This window comes from Malania oleifera, chromosome 2, assembly GCF_029873635.1.
Source record: "Malania oleifera isolate guangnan ecotype guangnan chromosome 2, ASM2987363v1, whole genome shotgun sequence".
Taxonomy (NCBI): Eukaryota; Viridiplantae; Streptophyta; class Magnoliopsida; order Santalales; family Ximeniaceae; genus Malania; species Malania oleifera.
The window spans coordinates 16,279,053-16,288,574 of NC_080418.1; the positions used below are offsets into that span (position 1 = coordinate 16,279,053).

General features: G+C 35.5%; 1 protein-coding gene across 1 annotated transcript; it reads left to right on the forward strand.

Moving 5' to 3' along the window:
- The first annotated feature begins 1,314 nt into the window (after positions 1-1,314).
- On the forward strand, positions 1,315-2,512 carry LOC131149564 (histone H2A). The gene is made up of 2 exons (XM_058100114.1): positions 1,315-1,685; positions 2,079-2,512. The coding sequence occupies exons 1-2, from the start codon at positions 1,476-1,478 to the stop codon at positions 2,322-2,324; spliced, it is 456 nt and encodes a 151-aa protein (XP_057956097.1). The 5' UTR covers positions 1,315-1,475; the 3' UTR covers positions 2,325-2,512.
- The last annotated feature ends 7,010 nt before the right edge of the window (positions 2,513-9,522 follow it).

Genomic DNA, 9,522 nt, shown 5'->3' on the forward strand with positions numbered 1-9,522 from the left:
AATCCTCAAACAATTGATTTTGGCTATTTGACGCTCCTTAATTTTTATTGTGATGACTTGTCTCGGATCTTCGTTATTTGAATCTGTAGCATACAAATGTAACAGTCGACGACTTGATGAACAATTAGTTTTTAATGATTACAATTCTACTTACATGAATCAGAAGTTGTTAATTAGTATAAACAATTAAATGATTAATATGATTACTAAAAAAGTTAATACACAAACTAATCGCAAGTTGTCGTATACGACTTAAATTATTATGACACAAAATAAATTATTAATAAAATTTTATTTGAGAATGGTGGATTGTCTGCCCATCTACCATGGATTATCCGCTGAAACCGTCTAATTTGCTACTTAAATGAGTCGAATATGGATTATAATTTCTTTAGTTGATAATCCATCATGGATTATTCAAATCGATCCACTTTGCCAGGTCTATCGAGGATGGTTGGGTATGTTAGCATTGTTTGGTAAAATTGTAGTGACACCTGACAGTATGGGGTAATGAGTGAAAACATACGTATTTATTTATTTATTTTTATGTCATTCTTCATGGAAAATACTCTAATATAGACCACTGGAGAGATATTTATTCTCCGCTTTTGTTAGATCGAGCAAGGTGAATTTTTATTTCTTAAAATTTAGCTGCTCTTTTATAGCTCATGCCGTTTGGAATCTTACAAGATATGAGGATAATTTTTATTTATTTTTGTTGTTAAATTGAACCCACTAATAAATCACAGTTATGAGATCAGGGATTTTAACGACTTATACATTTTACTTTTAGTTGATTGGCTAGTCTCTTTTTCTTATTTTGTCCAATTAAATATATGTTATGTACGAATCAAAATTAAATTAAAACAAAATTTTTTACTATGACTTTATTAATTTTATAATATATTGTCGAAAAATTGTCCTAAAATACTATTATAATTATATCAAATTTATCTCTATAATTATTCATAGTTATTCAAAAATATATTCCTATAACTATAGATAGCTACCTAATTAAAATATCCTTATATTATTTAATTATTTAATATTTTTAAAATAAGTTTTAAAATGAAAAATTATGGTGCATGCACATGGTGCGCGTGCTAGTTAGTGAAACAAGTTTGATGCAGAGGCTACTAAAAATAACATATCCCGCCGCAACGCAAAAACGAAATTGTAGCGGGAAAAATGAAAGGTGCGCTGACTGCTCGATGCGAGGCCTTTTAAAATTTCAAAACGCACGCTCGCTCCTCATTGGTCCAACTCGAACTACAAAGATCGCCACACGAACAAATCCGCTCCGTCGATTGGACGATGATCTAACGGTCAGAATCAATCTCTCCCGAGCCAGGTGCGGGCAAGGCGATTATATATACGAACTTGACATCGCAGCTCCTCCCCATTGCTGGAGATAGTGAATCGGAAGCAGTCGTTTAGGTTTAAATCGTTGAAGGTTTTCGGCTGTTGGTGGTGAGATGGAGGCTACCGGAAAAGTGAAGAAGGGTGCCGGCGGGAGGAAAGGCGGCGGCCCCAAGAAGAAGCCGGTTTCTCGGTCCGTCAAGGCCGGTCTGCAGTTTCCGGTTGGGCGCATTGGGCGATACCTGAAGAAGGGTCGGTACTCGCAGCGTGTTGGGACTGGTGCTCCGGTCTACTTGGCCGCCGTTCTCGAGTACTTGGCTGCCGAAGTACGTCTCTCTCTCTCTCCCCCTATCCCTCTGTCTCTCTCTCACTCTCTCTCCCTCTCTGCCATTGGTAGCTGTCTTGAATCTGCAGTTAGGTTTGGTTAGATCTCGGGGTGATTTGTGTTTCTTTGAAAAATTTACTGAGTGGGTTTTCTGTTATTCATTTGGATTTCATTATCCTAATTTCCCCCCTTAAATTCATGCCTGTTCGTTGAGAAAATGACTGAAATAGAGGCGATAGGTTTTTTGATCCAAAATATTTGGGAAGGGAAAAATCGGCATTGCATTATGCTTCTAGTTTGAAAACGAAAACGATAAATTTGTCTGTTCGAAGTTTAGTTGCTTTCATCTTTCTTCGGAATTAAGGATGCTTAGCTTAATGTCTGTTTGATGCAGGTACTGGAGTTGGCTGGAAATGCAGCTAGAGACAACAAGAAGAACCGCATCATTCCTAGGCACGTGCTTTTGGCAGTGAGGAACGACGAAGAGTTGGGTAAGCTTCTAGCCGGAGTGACCATTGCTCATGGAGGTGTTCTTCCCAACATCAACCCTGTCCTCTTGCCCAAGAAAACTGACAAGGGTCCATCTAAGGAACCGAAGTCTCCCTCCAAGGCTGCCAAGTCTCCAAAGAAGGCTGCTTGATTACCCCTCGCTGTTATAGCTTAACCGTTTGTTTCTTATTTTTCTTTTTCTTCTTTGATATTTGTATGTATTTTTGGGGTTAGTAGCAAATCTGGTTTTGTCTAGGCTGTTGAGGGAAAATTCAGAAAGTTTGAACACTGTAAACCCTTGAAATCTCTTTGAATTAATGGATGAAATCACTTGTTTTATCTTCGTTGTGTTCATATCAAATTATCAGTAATTTAGTGACTAATAATGTTTGATTGCGGCTGTTTCGGGCATGTTTATTTTTCCTGTCTATGGTATTATATGGTAGTGGCTGTGAGATTTGCTTTGGGATTTCCAAGGCTGCCTGCTTTTGTTGAATCTGACTTGCTATTACCTGTGAATTCTTAGTTTTGGATGTGTTAAACGTGGTTTGCATAATGGAAAGCAATGTGTTACTCTATTTCTATGTTTGATGTATACCAAAAGATTATGAATGAAGTGGTGGAAAATTACTACTCTTCACAAGTTTGATAGTATAGTTATTTTGGTGATGGTTGAAATAAGAAATGTTTGGTTGGTGGAATAGCAATGAAATAAACTCAATTTGAATGCAGACTTGAAAGGTGATAAATTTAATTTCAGTTTATTCTGGTGCACTAAACAAGCGCCAAAGAGGAGAATGAGATGAAAATTGTATGAAGTAGAACATTGTATATTGCTAACATTAGAAAATGACATGATTGCTATTTGTGTTATGACTTGTTTAGTGTTCTCTCATTAAATAAAATAAGTAGTCTCTATTTTATCGTTGATCATGATTTTCTTGTCTTTTTGATCCAATGATGCCTATATTAATATTTCATCATGATGAGTGGTTGCTTATACTTTTGGGATGCTCATGTTGCAAGTTTGAATAGGCGACTATTGGCCGACTCTTTCTTGATGAGTGCAGTGCAGCCCCTTGGTTGAGTCTAATCCAAGGGTTCGTGATACATTGCTATTGGCAAGCATTAAACAAATGATCTGAAGTTACTATTAGCACATTCAAAATCACCCAATGGCTGACAACAGCAAACCTATAGCTTTAGGACTCCAAATCTAATCATCTTTGTTGGAGGGAGAACCCTAATGCAAAGGTACAGCAACACCCAACCTCCGGACAAGACCACAACCTGTTCATTTTTATGTCGCAGTTGCATGATCTTGCAAACAAACTTTATTTTTGAGGGAAAGAAATAGCAAATATTTGCCTTCAGTTTTTCTTATGAACTGGAGTTAAAACAAGAAAAGCTTTTGACATGTCTTTATGAGAATGAATCCATCATTTTATGGAAATTGAACCTACTAGGTTGGTCATTAGGTCTTTGCAATAAAGTAGGGTTAGGCTTATGAGGTTTTGTGTTTGGTTTAGTATATATTGTAATAAAGTGATAAACTTCTTTAAGAAGAGAGTTTCCTAATATTATAGAACAATGTAAATGGCCTCTTATGACGACTGAAGAATAATCTTGTCTACTTTCTTTTATTACCTAAGCAAAGATAGGTCTAGCATACTTGAAGTTCCTATTGTGCCCCTAACTAATATTATAAAATAGGAGGGATAATTATTTGTTGGCTCAATTAAATTATGATCAATACCAAAACTATTAAAACATTTTTTGCCTTTCTTGCTCAATCACAACATCTAATCATAAATACTATCATATTTTAATATTAGGACAAGGTCTTATAGAGTTCTACTATTTACCTAGGTTACATGCTTAATGGCAAGTGAAACCTAGTTAGGTCTATTTTTTTTGTTAAAATTGATAAGCAATCTTGGGAGATTAGTTATTTGTTATGATTAGTTAAACCTTGTATTTTCTTTATTCAGAAAGTTAGTTATTTTAGTTAGCTTAACAAATTTTGTATATAAGGAGTCTTATTGATTGTATTTGTCACGCCTCGAATCCCGAAATGGGACTCAGGGGTGAAAAAGTAATCTAACCTGTTCCTGTATCTGATAAAACATCCAAAGATATAGTATAATGGATGAGGGTCCGACCCCGTAGGGTTCTTAGGAACCCTAAACACATCTAATCACAAACACATACGCAGCGGAAAAAGGTCATCTATATATATACATATGCAGTACCATACCAGAATCTATACAAGAGCGGAACACAACTCTATCAAAACGTACACACGGGTGCCAACATACATCTCAAAATGGCAACCCATCAAAAAAATATAGTCTTAGTACTTACCCAAGCGCTAAACGCAGTACATCGGTCACTACGCTCCTTACACCAGGACGCTAGTTCCGGTTACTCGAAGGACCTGTAAAAATGTACGTACAGCAGGGGTGAGACACCTCTCAGTAAGGAAGAACATAGTTTATATCTGTGTGTGACATTTGAGTGTTATCATGATACAACATATACGCAGTTAAATGCATTCCAGTACTAATTTTCACAGTGCATACACACACACATACACATACACATGATCAGCAATCTTGGTGTCGTCACACCCTTCGGCCCGAAGCCGGTCCGCGACAATCTGACGTTGGCCCAGCCAACCTGCGAAGTACGGCGCCACTGGCACATGACTAGTCCCCGACTCCCATGGCATCGTACCGATGCTAATCTGGTGGATCCACACCCTTCGGCCTGATTTGCCAGTATAGGCTCATGCCCTCGGATATAGAGCTGGACACTCTTGCCTACGTGGCAGGCGATAAACACACGCTCTCGGATATAGAGTCGGACACTCTCAGTACTCGGACAATTCGGAACCCCGTTCCTACTAGCCATTTAACATATCACACACATGCATGCTCATATAACCAAACAAATCACACCCATTTGGTAATATAAATCATGGTTTTTCAAACAAATACAATTTAAACAAGTCAAAGCACGACCATCCTAATATCACAGTATAAATCACACATATACTCGGTTTTCAACAAAACCAGGGATGCAGCCCGTCGCCCCCTTTTTCCCAAAACTGTAACAATAAAAAACCCATAGTTTTTCTCGTTAGAGATGTAGTGTTTCATAAAGAAATATTTCCTTTTGCTGATGCTATTCAATCAGTTTCAGATCCTTTTCTTTTTAGTTCCGAAGTTAAGGGCATTGCAAATTCCAGCTCAAGTAATAGCTCTATTGTTACTCCCATTTGCATTCCTGAAAATCATATTCTTGTTTCAACTCCACTTAATAATTCTATTTCAGTTGAGGTTCAATATTCTAATTCTAATCCTTCTTCTTCTTCTTCTTCTGTCATTCCTATTATTACTTCCCCTGCTAATCATAATTCTATTGATTCTTTGGTTCATTCTTTACCCGACCATACAATTCCTAATATAATCTCAACAGAACTACCATCTGCACCTCTTAGAAAGTCAATGAGACACACCAAACAACCTGCTTAAAGGATTATTCTTGTATTGTTACTCACATTCCAGGTGCACCTTATGATATATCTCAATACCTTACTTATTCACATTTGGAACCAAGTTACCAGTCATACATGCTGACAGTCAGTTCTTCTTCTTAAGAACCTCAGTCTTTCTTTCAAGCAGTTAAAGATCCTTTGTGGAAAGAGGCAATGGATAAGGAAATTCAAGCACTTGAGAAAACTCACACTTGGGAGCTTTCTACTTTACCACCTGGTAAATCTCTTATTGGATGTAAATGGGTATACAAAATTAAATTGAATTCTGATGGTTCAATTGAAAGATACAAGGCAAGATTAGTTGCAAAGGGTTACACTCAACGTGAAGGTTTAGATTTTCCTGAAACTTTCTCTCCAGTCAAAACAGTCACTGTTAGAGTCTTGATTGCATTGGCAGCTGCCAAAGCTTGGCCTCTCCATTAATTTGACATCAATAATGCTTTTCTGCATGGGGATCTAGATGAGGAAATATATATGTCTCTACCTCCTGGTTATCATAGTAAAGGGGGGATTTCTTCTTCTCCTATTGTGTGTAAGCTACTCAAATCTCTCTATGGTTTAAGACAAGCTTCAAGACAATGGTACACTAAACTTTCTACCACTATTCAACAACTTGGTTTCATTCAATCTACTGCTGATCATTCCTCGTTTGTGCATGAGAAAGGTCCTTTGTTTACAACTTTATTAGTATATATGGATGACATGGTCATCATAGGAAATAATCCAAACTGTGTTGCTGAACTGAAGTCAGTTTTGGATGCTAAATTTGGGATTAAGGATCTTGGTTCACTTAAGTACTTCTTGGGGCTTGAAATTGCTAGAAGTGAGAAGGGTATCGGTTTGAATCAAAGGAAGTTTGCTCTTGATATATTAAAAGAAACATGTATGATGGGATACAAGCTTGTTAATTCTCCTATGGAAAGCAACTTAAGTTGTCCAAGGATTCTGGAGATTTGTTGATAGACTCGAACAAATACAGAAGACTCATAGGCAAACTAATGTATTTAACTTTGAGCAGACTTGATTTGACATATGCAGTAAATAGATTGAGTTAGTTTTTGACTAAACCAAGGCTTCCACACATGCAGGCAGCTACAAGAATATTGCAATACATCAAGGGGTATTTTTCCCTAGTGATTCAGATTTACAATTGAAAGCCTATTGTGATGTTGATTGGACAGGATGTCCAGACACTAGAAGATCATTAACTGGGTATTGTGTTTTTCTTGGGAATGCTTTAATTTCATGGAGATCAAAGAAGCAGTCAATGGTGTCAAGGTCTTCGGCTGAAGCTGAATATAGATCAATGGCAAGTACCACCTGTGAAGTAACTTGGTTATTGTATCTATTGAAAGATCTTCAAGTGAAGCATGATAAGTTAGTGCTAATGTATTGTGATAACCAAGCAGCTTTGCATATTGTTGCAAATCTTGTGTTTCATGAAAGATCAAAACACATAGAGGGAGATTGTCATATTGTGAGAAATAGAGTTCTTGATGGTACTAGCAAAACATTTCATGTTGCTTTCAGAAATCAATTGGCTGATGTCTTTACTAAGGCACTTGGTATAGATAGCCATATCAGATTAGTCAAGAAGTTGGGATTGATCAACATATATGCTCCTAAGATTGAATATCCTGATTATGTGAAGGAGGATAAAAAATGCAAGAGCATTGCTCTTGAAGGGGGGGTGTTAAAATTGATAAGCAATCTTGGGAGGATTAGTTATTTGTTATGATTAGTTAAATCTTGTATTTTCTTTATTCAGAAAGTTAGTTATTTTAGTTAGCTTAACAAATTCTGTATAGAAGGAGTCTTATTGATTGTATTTCTTAGTTTTTGCTTGTAAGCTCATTTTGTATTCAAGAAATAAGATCAAGTCTATTTCAGATCTTCTGTTCTTGGAGTTCGTCAGCTTCAGTTCTTGAAGTTTTATAACCCTTGAGAAGTTATATTGGGACCTCCCTCCCCCTTCAGCTATCAATCGATGCTAACATCGTTTTGTTAATTTATTTAATGGGCTGAAATGTTTGTTTGAAAGAAAAATAAAAATGACAACTTCAGGAAATGCTGCTGAAATTGCGCACAAAGTTTGCATGAGAAGATCTCCCTCTCCCTGTCTGCTTGAAATAATTTTTTTTTTTTTTTTTTTTGAGGATTTCTCTCTGCGCAGGGAAGAAATCACTAGCCGCATAACACTTGCCTCAATCACGGTATAGCAGCTGGGCATTGGGGTTTTGGTTTTCAAGAAAAAAATTTCTTTTGGAGGTAAGTGCTTTAGAATCCTTTGATCCTCATCTTTGAATTTTTATGCTTCAAAATTATTGCTATTGGTCTTCTAAATTAAATGCAAATTAGCTCTTTCTGGTTTTTTAAAGGCCACTTCTTTTGCAACCATGACTTGCTTCAGTTTGTTGATGAGTTGGGTTTCTCTGCTTTCTTCCTCTATGCATGGTTTCTAGGCTTCTTCCTATTTTTCAGAGTCTGAGATTTTTTCTCTTTAGATTAGATCCATTTTTAGTAGTATAACATCAGGTTGAGAAATGGGCTCTTGCTATTTCTTCAGCCCTGTTCTCAGCATGGATTCTTCTAATCATTCTTTTCCATTTTCTTCTAAACATTACTTCTAATATGCGACAGCCATTTTCAGCTTTTCATTTCTGAATGTTTTTCCCTTTTGTTTGCTGTTGTTTTTGCTGCTCTGTATTTTCTTTCTTGCTGCTTTGTTATCCTCTCTTTTTTTTTTTCCCTATTGCAGTGATGCTGTTCTGTAGCTATGATTGCTCAAGCATCTAATTTGTGCATTCTCCCTTTTATGAATAAATTCTCGCTTTACCCTTTCCAAAAAAACAAATGCAACAAAAAATGTTTCTTTTCCAATGGATAATCAGTGGGAAAATAATCTCTATATGCTGCTCTTTATCAATGTTAATTGTAGCACTATCAATTCTCAAGTAAAAACAAAATTTACTGCTTAGATCATTGCACAATTGAGATCTTATCAAATATCAAAAGCAGAAGGCTTAAATATCAGCAATCTTACAAGTTTGGTTTGATTTGTCAATTCTAAAAATTCTCAAAAATTTGGTTAATGGATTTATTTGGTTTAATTTCGGTTTATGCTTTTTACGAGTTTTAATTTTTGTTTTTATGTTCATAAACCAATGGTTACCCAAATTGAAACGATATGTGTATTTATTTACAATATATATTATTTATATTATACATCATTACATTATAATTTATATAATATATCTAAAATTACAAAATAGTATGCACTAAATATTTTTTGAGTGATTAATTTATATAAATAAAGTGTAAATGCACACAAATCAAAATTCAAGTAAAATATCTAATTTTTCTTTAAAAAAATTATAATGATTTACAAATCTGTTCATATTGGCTTTGGTTCACAAAAACACCGAACCGAAACTTTCGATTTGATTCGGTTAAGTTTTTGGAGTTTGGTTTAGGTAACTGAACCATGAACACCCTTACTTGCAACATGTGGCTAAATTCTCTAAATTGGAAATGTCAAAATTATTTTAAAATTAAATAAATAGAGTCCTAATTGAATTGTGATAACTAATACTGGGTAGAACATATGGCACATGAAAAAATTAGAGAATTTATACAATTAATGATGACAAGTATAATAATTTTTCAAAAAGAAAATTAAACATGTTTTTTGAAAAATAGACCAGTAAAGAAAAATAGCATGTAGTCGCATGCAAATATGATATGGCAATATAGAATCAAGCGATGATAGAGTTCTCAAAATCTTTTTCTA